The 12929-nt window shown below is 42.0% G+C and overlaps 1 protein-coding gene across 1 annotated transcript in view; it reads right to left on the reverse strand.

Moving 5' to 3' along the window:
• KIF13B (kinesin family member 13B) overlaps positions 1 to 12929 on the reverse strand; it is a 113915-nt gene that overhangs the window by 33653 nt on the left and 67333 nt on the right. The window contains exons 14-24 of the mRNA XM_079298190.1: positions 12131 to 12261; positions 10991 to 11077; positions 10214 to 10404; positions 9335 to 9545; positions 7407 to 7569; positions 6276 to 6422; positions 5697 to 5846; positions 4954 to 5082; positions 3704 to 3874; positions 2598 to 2755; positions 1520 to 1652 (exon numbers count right to left, since the gene is read on the reverse strand). Of these exons, the coding sequence (XP_079154316.1) occupies positions 1520 to 1652; positions 2598 to 2755; positions 3704 to 3874; positions 4954 to 5082; positions 5697 to 5846; positions 6276 to 6422; positions 7407 to 7569; positions 9335 to 9545; positions 10214 to 10404; positions 10991 to 11077; positions 12131 to 12261 (1671 nt within the window). The remainder of the gene's footprint in view (positions 1 to 1519; positions 1653 to 2597; positions 2756 to 3703; positions 3875 to 4953; positions 5083 to 5696; positions 5847 to 6275; positions 6423 to 7406; positions 7570 to 9334; positions 9546 to 10213; positions 10405 to 10990; positions 11078 to 12130; positions 12262 to 12929) is intronic.

Consider the following 12929-nt stretch of genomic DNA (forward strand, 5'->3'; position numbering starts at 1 on the left):
GACCCAGTGTGAAAGAGATCCCCCCTCCTGCTGCAAGGATTTCTATTTACAAGATTTATTAATTTACAGAGAGAAAAAAAAAAAAAGTTCAGCATTCAGCAATTCCCCAGTTTGCTTTTCTGGAGGGTTTTCAAACATTCCCTTATAGGATTTTATTTTTAATACTTCTGAAGGCAGAAAATGGGATCTTCTCCCCACCTACAAAAGAGGAGAGGAAATAGTCTAATTTGGTGAGGTACTGGAATTTCAGTGAACTTTTCCTGACTCTGCTCTCCTTGGCTGAAAATTCTGACCAGTGCAGCAAAGCAACTGCTCTTTAGTAAAACTGTAAGGGGGGGGGGGGGGGGGGAAAAAGTAAATTAAAAAAACGAAAATTAAAATAAAAATCAAAGGAGTTGGTGAGGTCAGAAGAGTAACTTTTACTGATTCCTCTTTGGGCAGCAGTTTATCAATAGCTCAACATTTAAAAATTAGAGCTGCTCAGTTAAGCATTAACAATTTAAAGTAGGTAGAATTCAAAGAACAAAGGAGTGCTTGGCTGGAAGAATTGAATAAAAGGAACCTCTTTAAAAAGCAATGCAGTTCAGTGGAGACTGATGTCCCTTCTGCCAGGTGCTGGCACAGGACAGAGCAAAAAGGTGACAGGAGGGCTTTGATCACCATTAAGCTGAGCTTTGCTCTGTTTCCCACTTTACATCTGCTTTCTACCACCACATTTTGCTTGATGCTTGATGCATCCTAAGCTTGATGTTTCCTTGGCCACCCAAAGCAAAGCTCCTGTGTTGGGTTGATGTGACCAGCAATGTGTATTTAGTTACCAGCTGGGGCAGTGCCCCTGATCTCCTGGCACATATTCTCTGCTAATGGGCCATCTTTAAACCAGCTGGGCAATCATCTTTATCTTCCCACAGCCCATCCTCCCTCCAGGAGATATCTCCTGTTCATGGCCACTGAGTCCCAGTGTATGGCTGATAAAATTCCATCATCCCACTGGGAGATGCTCCAGCCAGGGCAGGAGCCAAGCCTTTCCTACCCAGACAAAAACTGACATTTGGAACACCAGAGCAGCCTTTCCACTGGATTCCAGAGGAAAACTGGACTTTCCCACATCATCCCTGCACCTTCAGAGGAAACTGCACCTTCTCCAGGAGCACTGCTCCAGCTGAACCACATCTGCCACTGCAGGAGGATGCAGCACCATGGAATGGGACTGTGCCACCACCCTGACTGACTGATGGGTGTCAGCTTGGATTCTGACTCTGGCAGGGTTTGGGATTGTTCTGTGTAATACTGTATTTCTATTTTAATTTTCCTAGTAAAGAACTGCTATTCCTAATTCCCATATCTTTGCCTGAGAGCCCCTTCATTTCAAAAATAACAATAATTTGTAGGGAGGGGGTTTACACTCTTCATTTCAAAGAGAAGCTTCTGCCTGTATTGGCAGACACCTGTCCTTCACACCAGGAGAGCTGCCCAGGTGTTTTCTGGCACAGCTGGAACTCTGCCTGTGCCACCTCACCTGCCTGAGCTGGAAGATGCCTCCTGTGCTGACATCCTTGGCAGGGGTCACCTCCACTGGGCAGTACTCCCCATTCTCATTCAGCTCCAGGATCTGAACCCACAGCTCCACTTTTCGGGTCACCTCGCTCCACCTGCAGAACAAGGCATGGGGTTCTTCCTTTGGTTTGGTTGGGGCTTTTCTTCCCAAAGGAAAAGGAATTAAAGCATCCAAACACTGAGCTCAGAGTGACTGAAGCAACAATAAATGCACCATTTGTCAGCACACAGGTACCAGCTGTGCAGTGCTTCTAATTTTTCCTGACAGCTGTTTTAGTCAAACATCAGAGGTAAGCCTTTTCCTGATTCCAATACAAACCCCAATCCCACATTTAAGCTCTGGTCTCAAATCCTGCCCAGTGTTGTCAGGGCAATCAGATTGAGATGGAAGACAGAAGAATGAAATATGATACTGTCTCACAAGCTCTCAAGATTCAGAGCATTTTCTTGATCTTCTTCATATCACTTCCTTCTCTCCAACTCTTCCAGAGCTTAGTAAGAAACAGTCATTTTTGTACAACTTCAAAATTAAAAAGGATAGAGGTGCTCACTACTTAGCTAGCAAACATAACTCACTATTTCAGAGCATCCTTTTCCTCTCTGCCACATTATCCTTTTATTCTGAATTTCCCTATATGCAGCTTAATAGTCAACATAAGCTTAAGCTGCAAGTAAAAAGAGAAGTAACTGCCAATAAATTAAGATGCAGAGCTGCCTTCTAATTGAAGAGGCAGAACAACTCACATTTAAGAAAATGCTACAAGATTACTGTGAGCACAACAAATGGTGCCAGCAAACAAACAACACCCCTTTGCAGTCTGAATTACCACAACATTGCATATTTATCCAAACTGAGATATTAAGGAATAATACTTTCCCAATGGAAGCATTACAGGGATGGCATTTCATGGCTAGGAATGAACTGGAGTGGCTTTGCAGTTCAAAATTTTGACTCCTTACCCCAAAGCTGCTACAAAACTGGGCACCTCAGAGAGTGATTTGCCCCAAATTTTACACCAAGATGCATTTTGCAGGTTTACCTGTCCCGAAGGCTGCGTGTTTTGGCTTGAATTATTCCCAAATCCCACAGGGCTGGGTTTTTGCGGTCACCACTCTGCTTGTGCCCATAAACCTCAATGGCCAAAGCACCATCATAAAGGTGTTCCATGAAGTCTTCAGAAATATTCACAGAAACCTCCTGGAAGGGACAAATCAGTTGGTAACTGTGGTTACATGATTCAGGCTGGGAGATTTTGCTGCCTTGGCTTTAATAAAAACATTCAGTAAAATCCCCCTGGTTCCCAAGATACATCCAGGGGAAAGGAAGTGTTGCCTCAGTCTATAAAATCAGGAGGCAGGTCAAAGATATTTGATTTCCCAAAGATTAAAGTCTACAAGGAGTTGAAAAATGACCACAGGCTGCAAGCCCCGAATCAATGGCTCAGAAAAATAAGAAAAAAATCAAAGCATATGTTGTAATGTTCAGAATCAGAAAATGAAAACTCATCAGAAGTTTTACAGGTGTTACATCCATTTCACAAATGGTAAGAGCAATAAATTGCTCAGTGTGATGAGGAGTGAGAGAACACAAAGAGAACTGGGGTGATTTGGCTGGGATTCATCCAAGCTGACTTTAGATGTCTCCATTAAAGATGCCTCTGCTCCAAAGCCAGTGGGAAGAAAGATTCTGTCCTGAATAATCTGTTCTGACCTCCAACACCCCAACTTCAGCATTCTCAGCACCCCCATGTCCCAAAATTGGGACACTTCATTTAATCAGTTTAGAGCGATCATCTCAGTTACTGACATCAAATATCCTCAGATCAATATCCCTCATCCACAGTGAATTTTACTGTGGATAAATTCTAATGTCAGTGTCTCTGATGAACTGATGTTTTTCTTTATTAACCCACTTCACCTTCAATACTTTTTGTACAAATGAACAGTGTAGATAAAAATGGGCTCTGAAGAAATTAAAGTTCTTATTAAAAAGTATTAGTGTATCAACATAATGACATTAAAAATAGGATTAGGGCATCATGAAATATAATGTGAGAAAAGAGGCAGATGAAACTGCTACACAAACCTAAAACTGCTTTTTTTTGTCTGCCTTACAGTTAATTAATGAAACAGAAAAATAAATTACATGGCAGTGGTCAAAGACAACCATGCACCGTGGCTCCTTGCTGATGGAAGACTGGGATGGATCCACCTCAGGTGCAACAATAACTGGCTCCACTTGATCCCAAAATGTGTATTTGCAGAACACAAAGTTGGACAGGTGCTGTGGCAAACCTGTAGCTTGAAGTATTTTAATCTGGAAAGGAGGTGAGAAAGAAATGAAAAGCACTTATTCATCATTAAAGGAATTTAAAATTTCATCCTGTAGAACAATGTTCCAAAGCAAAGGATAAAAAATGTAAGAACAGCAAACCAAAAACAATTTAGTAAATAAAATTTCTGCACTGATACTCATTGGGGACAATATTTGAAGTGCAGCAGCTGAAGACAGTCACTAGATGTCACCAGGCTCATATTTCCTGGAAGGGACATTCTGCTCATTTTTAATGGTGAAATGCACCAAAACCATTGCAATTGAAGAGGAATACAATAAAAATTCCATATTTCCAGTGGCTCCTTTATGTTCCAAAAAAACTTGGTTTAAGCTATTACTTGTTCTTACATTGTGATGCTGGAAATAACCAAAAATCAACCCCAAAGAATGCAAAATTAGCCTGTCCCCTCATCAAATCAAGGCCAAATAGAAACAAAATATTGTGAATTCTCATTGTGATCTAAACAAAGCCATCATATTCACCATATATTTAATAAACCTTTATTCCCCATTTGTCAAATTAAGACCAAATGAGTTGGACTTCTGCAGTACAATCCTCATGATTAGGAAGAAATATTTTTTGCCAAAATATCCCATCCTGCTTGTAAACACTGGAGCTCTATGGGATAAAAAGTGGGGGGAAAAAACCCAGTTTCTCCCAAATTCTTCATATTGTCCAGAAGTCAGCAAGGCTGGGGACCATTCCCTCTCATGTTTTTTGCCTTTCTTTTCTTACCTGTACCCTGTAGTTTCACTATCACACAAAACTGCTAGTAAATACTTCCTACTGATTTTCTTTTTATTACCAACAGTCCTAAACACACTGCACATATTTTGCAAAATATTTAATATTTAGAGAAAGAAAATATTGAGAGAGAAAGAAATATTGAGAGATAATGATGGGAATGATGGGAGCTCATCAGATTCTGTGACTCTTCTTGAATTGGATACGAAATGAAGTTACAAAGCCACATCCAACACCCAGAAACCAAAGAGTTCCTTCTGACTCAGGCTGGGAAGAGAAAAGGTTGCTCAGAGGCTGGGGATGATGTGGAACTCACCCTGCAGACCAGTTTTCTCTCCTGGATGTCACTGTCACTGGAGCAGTCAGGGCTGTCCTCACCTCCCACCAGCCTGTCATCGATCTCCCCGCTCACTCTCACAACTTCCACATGCAGACGACCTGAAACCTGCCAGCACAGGAGCCACCATGATTTCTGTGCCACAAACCAGGGACAGCTTCACCCTCCCTCCCAGTCTGGCAACAGCCAATTTTTTATTTCTTTCTGCACTGCTCTTACACCCTGCATTGTGGCACCATGTGAAAAACGCTTCGGAGCAAGAGTCAAAAAGGTTTTGTTGCAGAAGACATAAAGGAATTGGTCACTGGGGTGATTTGGGGAACAATCTCACCTTCAAACCAGCCTCTGGAGAGTCTGCAAAGTGAACACTTGATGCAGAGCATGGAGAATGTTGCCTGGTGTGCTCTGAAGTTGTTCTTAGAGAATATATGTAAGAATTAAATTTTCCTGATGGCAGGCAGTGAAGCCAGTGGAGCTATTACTCATCCTAAGGACTTATTTTGGGCTGTTTCCCTCAGGAAAGTGCTCAGGAAGCTTTCTCCTTTCACAATCACCCTGCTGGGACTCAGAGCTGTCTGAAAACTCCAGTAAAGTATTATGGGCTTTAGCAGAGAACTTGTGCACATGAAACTGGAAATTATCTACTCCATCCTGGTAGTAATAAGATCCCACAGGCTGTAATTAAACAGCTGAGTAAGGACAGATTATAAAGAATGACAAACCTCTCCCTTCTGATTGATGATTGGAACAGCATATTGCAGCTTCACATCATAGAACAGGCACTCAAGGAAAACATTGGCTACTCCAATAAGGCTGTGGTTTTCCTGCTCATCATAGAAGGGATCAGCTCTCCTGAAATAAGCTCTCATCACCTGCAAGCAAATCCAGAGCTGTGTCAGGAAACCAAACCTCCCAGGAAACACTTTTCAAAGTGTTGCACAAGCCCAGTGAAAGAATTAAACTCAATCAAGAGGCCAGATTAGATCAAAAGAAGAATGGAAATGAATTTTACTTTGGGGGAAGAAGTCTGGCCTGAGCAAGTTTTCCTGAACTTTGCCAGATTCCTGAATGTTAACTGCTGTTGTGTTACCTATTGTATGCTCCACTCCCTCACCAAACTATGCATGCAAGCAGGGATCAGAGTGACAAGATAAGGGTTAATGAAATGCTGAAGGATCAATTCAGAACTAGGAAAAGCAAAACCTCAGGGAAATTCAGCCCTTTGCATATTCCCTCTCCACCTCCACCCAACAATCCTCCTGAAAATGTAGCAGGAATTCAATTACAGGATTTTTACTCACTGGATTGTCTTCCTCACAGTCTTTCCACTCCTGGTAAAGGTCTCTCATATCCACCAGTCGATTTTCCAGCTTCTCCAGTGACCAGATCTGTTTGCCTTTCCCTTTCCTCCTCACCTGGATTGCAGGCTCGCTGAGAATTGCACCTCTCTGCAAAAGAAAGGGATGCAAGAAGGAATTCCTGTCACAACAGTGAAAAAAAAGAGATTAAAAGGAACAAAAACTTGAGAATGTCTTTGGGAAAAGTCTGCTTATTTTAAAATTTTTTATTCTGGCTTGAGCAGCCAAATGCAAACATGACAGGCTCTGAGTTCAGCTGTCACAGTGTATTGGTATGTTCATTTTAACTGGAAATCTAATCACAGCTACAGGCACTGGTTTCTGTGGATTTTCACCTCACATAAGTGTTAGGAATGGGAACATTTAAGCATTTCACAAATATCCTCAAGTTACAGCAGGCCTGGAGCTCCAGCTAAAATTACTACTGCCTACTAGTGCAGACACTTAACCCCCTTTATCATCCAGTCTCTGGATGTGTCTTCCCCAGAAGACTGAGAGAAAAACTCCTAAAACAATTGACAAAAATGATAATCCTGGAATAAAATCCATCTACTGTACTAAGGACTCAGTATCACCAAAATACTGATTTGGCTTCAAGAACAAACACCAGTTTAGATTGCCAGCCTGAGACACAAAGTCTGGGTTCAGCTCCCTCCTTCCAAAATTTCTAAGATGCCTGGGAACAAATAATCCAAATCCTCTCTGCTCCAGTTCCTCTCTCCATGATGGGGATGGCAGAAATTTTGCAGCTCACTGAGATGATGCAAAGTCAAATGTGCAGAAAGGGACAGTAAACACTTGCAATGAGTGTTACCCAACCTGCAGAGACTTTGTCACTCTGCAACAGCAGCAAGGGGGAACTTTTAACACCAGGGGAAAGGTCTTGCACCAAAACATTTCTCTTTTAAAGCACAATATAGGATTTTCATGTATAAAATAAGGATGTAGCAGAGATGTGTTTAATGCACATTAGTGGAAAATTAACTCAACCATTACAGTCAGAGTAAAACAAACCTGAACACTGAGGGCCAAACTGACTAAACAATCATTAAATTCAGTCAGGGTGACTTGTACCTTGCTGTTGGCATTAAGGCTTGAAGCTGGGATCTGGAGGGTCACTTTGTACTCTGTCCTCTTGTCCAGTTCCTCTCCAATAAAATTGGCTTCTCTCACATACAAATTGGCTTTTACAATCTGCTCTCGCAGCTTCCTCAGGCTGTGGGTCAGCATTTCTTCTCTGGAAAAACAGGGTTGGGAAGAGGAGGCAGGAAAAATCATGAGGTTTATGTGCTGAAAGCAAAAGAAATGGATGAGGAGGCAACTGAGAGTTTGTGGGTGAGGACTCAAGAGGGAAGGGATAGGTGACATTAGAGCCCCTCCAAAAAACCCAGGGGCAACTTCACATTCACAAGCACCTGAATTGTGCAAAGGTTTGGACTCTGCCCTACACAACATCTTTGGGGTTTCCAACATAAGGAGGACATGGAAAGAGTCCAGAGGAATTCAGAAAATTTCTGCCAGGCTGGGAGAGCTGGGGGTGCTCACCTGGAGAAGAGAAGGATCCAGGGAGAGCTCAGAGTCCCTTGGAGACTAAAGGGGCTCCAGGAGAGCTGGAGAGGGACTGGGGACAAGGGATGGAGGGACAGGGAATGGCTTTCACTGCCATTGGGATATTGAGAAGGAATTCCTGGCTGGGAGGGTGGGAAGCTCTGGAATAGAATTCCCAGAGAAGCTGTGGCTGCCCCTGGATCCCTGGCAGTGTCCAAGGCCAGGCTGGACAGAGTTTGGAGCAACCTGGGACAGTGGAAGGTGTCCCTGCCCATGGCAGGGGGTGGAACTGGAAAGCCTTTCAGGTCCCTTCACACCAAAATAATGTTATCATTTTTAACAACAAAATCAGGTGTATGAAATTACATTTCAACTGGGCAAAAAAAACCCCAACAATCCTATTTGTATTAATTTAGCAATATGAAAATTAGGATGCTGCTGGTTTTGGAGACTTCTCCATGCATCTGCTGAACAGGCAGCTATTGTGTGGCTCATTGCAGAGTACTCCCACCACAGATGTGAATGTTCCATGTTACAGAGAAAGGTTTATTCACACATGTACATTGGCCTTCCTGGCAAGTGTGACAGAGAATGGCAATTGTGCAGCCCAGGAATCTGGGGCCAAAAAACATCCCAGGCACACAGCTAGCAGCCTTGTCAGGCTGTCTGAAATATTCTTTACTTCCCAACCTGCTTTTCTATCCATGTATATTAGATTTGTGTTTTTCATGACTATGTCCTTACCACACTCATTTATTTAGGGTTTCATCTTCCTCCTGCAGCTGCTCTTTTTTGACAGCAATAGTGGAAAATATTATGTAGGGGTTGAAGTAAATAACCTCAGTGCCATCACTCAGGAAGAGGCAGAGTGGACAGTGACCCCTCTGTGGTTATTAAATGGTTCTTACAATTATCTGGATTAAAATTCTTTGTACCATCCTCTTACTCCCCTTTTTTATTTACACTCTTCTAGTCAGAACCTGCCCAGGTCAGACAGCTGGATGTGAGTCAAGAGGAAACACAACCTTCCAGCAGCTGAGTCATGCATGACCCATGAAAGAACAAACTCACATAGGAGCCTCAAAATTTCCTCCAACCACCCCATCTTTAGTTCAATTTGCTGCTGATCAGGGCAGAGCTTCTCCTTAATAACAAAGCAGGATCTCATTATCTCTTGTATTTTCTACTATTTTAGGTCTGGTTATTCTGGAGGTGTCCAAGGCCAGGTTGGATGGGGCTTGGAGCAACCTGGGATAGCAGAAAGTGGGTGGGACAATGGCAGGGGTGGAACTGGATGATCTTTGAGGTCCCTTCCAACCCAACCTGTCCCGTGAATTCTCAGATAAACATTTCGACCGCGTCCTTACGAAAATTCGCTCTAAGTGTTGTAAATCTTGGAAATTCACTGCAGAAACTTGACAGAACCCCCCTGCTGGTGCCAGGGGCTTACCCACCTCTCCTCTGCCCACTGCCTGAGGCGCTGCTGGGCGCTGGGGGAGTGGAAGGAGAACCTGTCCATGCTGCGGAACTGCTGCTTCTCGGGAGAAAGGCGGCGCCGCAGCTGCTCCAGCTCGTGCTCGTACATCAGCCTCTGCCTCTCCAGAGCTGACCTCTTCTCCTCCTCGTGCTGCTGCTCCAGGCTCTGCAGGATGGACTGCATGGGGTCTAGGAAGAATTGGGAAATAAAGGTTGACAGTGGAATCAGTGCTGAGGAGCATCCTGGATGCGTGGTGTGAGCACGGGGATTGGGTAAAATGAGAAAAGTCTCTTTTGTTGCAGGGTGTGTTTAGAAAGTGATGCTGAGTGCTGAAGGAAAAGAAATGTTTACAGGGCAGATGATTTAAGAGAAGGAAAAAAAGGAAAAGCCCAAGCTGTAAGTAATCCTGTTTCCCAAAATACAGTCATTCTGGGAAAGCTACATAAGACCACAAAGACTCAAAAACACAGTTTCAGAGACAGAAATCACTGCAGTTAATGCCTGAGTGAGACATAACACAAGAAAAATAAACAGCCAAGTGAAAACACTTTGATTTGAGACTGCAGGTCCACCAGCATTCCACTTTTGGCTTTCCCCTCAGCAAGAAGTGCCAAACCAAACAGTCTGCCATGGTTATTTTTCCCTCCTCAAGCACAAAAATGACTCTGATGAGTCATTCACAAGAAAAACTCTCCAGAAGGAAGTTATAAGGGGAAAAGTCAATGGTTATCCACTGTATTTTGTGGATATTTTTTGTATTTTTGTACACATATTTGCACACAAGTATTTTTCTATTTTTGTGCACAAATATTATTGTGTTTTCTACACATTGCCAATAATTTTTGTGGCTCCTTACCATTACTGCCAAGAGCCTTCATGGTGACTTCCATCTGAGCATATTCATAGCTGAAGTTAATCTCACTGGACACCTCACTGGAATTGTCTCCATCTATATCCAGCTGCTCCACACTGTTACTGCATTTCATGGAGTTGTCCCTCTCCTCATCCTCATGATCTGCCTTCTTCTTCTTTTTTGGCAAATTCAGCCTTTAAATAAGAGAAAAAAATTTAAAGAACTATTAACTGCTCAGCTCTGAAACACAGGGTTATTTCCAAAAATTGTTAAAATTCAGCAGAGCCTCCAAATCTGAAGATTTTTTTTTCCTTTCAATTGCATTCATCTCCTGTGGGTGTAATTTTCCTCAGGGTAAAAACAGGAGCAGAAGGCAAACTAATTAATCCATTCTATACTCTCATAATTAAATACCTGATACTACCAAAGATACAGTTTAGATAACCATGGCATTTTTCAGTCATTCCACATTCAAATAATTTAGGGGCAATAATGAAGTGATATCTCACTTTTTTATGGGGGTTTTCCTTTTAAGCATAAAATAAAGCAAGGAAATTTTAGATTACCATTCAAATCCACTGATTTTTGAAGCATTTCAGAGAGTTTCAAAGTACAAGAACAGAAAACCAGTGATCCTGTCTGATACAGGAAAATCACAGATATAGTTGGGACTACAGGGGACAGAGACACAGTGACTTTGTAATAAAATTCAGCACTAAATATCAATCCAGCCAAAACAAAGTGGAAGACAATTTACAATTCTTTTAACAATTTTGTTACCTGAAGAAGTGATTGTTTCCCCACAGGATTCTGTCTCCATGGTGGAGCTGGATGGGACACATGACAGCAGAGCCATTTACAAATGTCCTGCAAAAAAGATAAAAATGTAAAGTAAATATATTTATATAAAGCTTATTTTTCCCCTCCTAATATTACTTTCATTACTGCAACAAGTAAAGGCAGGAGAAGAGATTTATGGATTGCAAACAAGCAAAATATTCCCAGAAAATTCACTGATCTACCCACTGCTGTTTCACACACGCCTTAAATTCAGTTCTTTTGACCCCCTAAGCTCATAAAGTTCAGTACATTTAGACAGATATTACTCCAGATGTGTCTGGGGAGTAAAATCAGAGCTGAAAAATGAGCACCCTGAAAAAAAAAGTCACTAGAAAAAAACCATTTGCACACTGCTCTGAAATAGAGACACAAAATAGAAATATTTAAGTAAGAAACAGACACCTTAGCTACTGAACAGCTTAAAGAAACCAAATAAAATAATCAGAAACTACTTTTATTTCAGAGTCAGATTAAGCTTGAAAATAGGATTACGGGATAACTCAAATTTGAAAGGAATCTCACATTTGTCACCCAGTCCAATGTGCTCCAAGCAGGATCAGCCACAAATCAGGGTAAATGTGAAAAGTTTGAATTTTGTTGCTTCTTGTATTAACAAGAAATGGTTGGAGATGCTGACTCTGCATGTCATTTGGTGATCAATCTGAATATGCCAGCTGCTGCTCAAGTAGAGCTACTTAATTGAATAAAGCAACAAATGCTTCAGCAGCTCTTTGCATATCAACAGATTCCCTAGGAAATGAATTCAAATTTTGATAGGAGTTACATCTCCACAGCTGCAAATCAGTGAGTATCTACTTGCTGAAAGCACATGCAATTTACTCATCTTCTCTTTGAAAATTTGGGCTACAAACCCCCTCCCTGAGAGAAAATCTCACTGGAATGGAACATGAGTTGACAGAGGAACAGGTGACAATTAAAATGTAAAAGCAGCACACAAGAAGCAGATTTTTTTCTTACTACAAAGGAGATAAAGAAGTTTATCTTTGTGCACCATCAATCATAAAATGCTGGATAAAATGACAGCTATCAAACAGCTGTGGCTGCATTTTATTCCTTCACCTGGTGTTTTTTTGAGGGGTCAGCATAACCTGGCCTTCTGGGGTGATGTCTATGATGCAGTGCTCAGGAAGAATTCCCATTCCACACAGCTGGATATCCTGAGAGTTGTCTGAGCCTATCAAGGTGTGTTCCTGGGGGAAAAATTAATTCAGATGTTAACACTGGATTGCAGAGGTTCACTGGGTCTAATTCACTCATTCTCCTTCTGGTTGTGTTGTGTTATCTGGTCCCAAAATTTCACAGCTGTCCAATACTTTCCTTAGAGAGAAAAAGGGAAGCAAAACAATGTTTTGTCTTATCATAACAAGCAGGGAGAGCTCAGGAAAGTTTACAGGCAAAAGTTAAACATGAAAATGAAGAGAATTTTATGATTTAATGGAGAAATTCAGTGCCTACAAATGTTGAAGAAGGCAAAGGGATAAAGGATTTCAGGCAGGAATTAAGTGAGGCTCACAGTGGCAGATCCATGGTGATTATGGAGGTTCAGCAACATCTCAGGAAATTCCTGGATACTCAGGGTATGGGGGATTTGACACATGAAGGATTCCCCACACATAAAATTGCAGAGGTTTGAAAAACCACTTTAAAACCACCAAAGCCAGCACTGCCACATGTCCCCAAGTGCCACATCCACATGGCTTTAAAATCCCTCCAGGGATGGGAATTCCACCACTGTCCCTTTTGGGACAGAAATCTCCTTTTTAGGCATTTCCAGGCAATTTTTGAGAAATAGGTCAGACAGTTTAGACAGGTCAGCTCAGGTTGTTCAGCACTTGAAGGACCTGGTGCACACACAGCT

The sequence above is a fragment of the Erithacus rubecula genome (assembly GCF_903797595.1).
Source record: "Erithacus rubecula genome assembly, chromosome: 2".
In the NCBI taxonomy this organism is placed as follows: Eukaryota; Metazoa; Chordata; class Aves; order Passeriformes; family Muscicapidae; genus Erithacus; species Erithacus rubecula.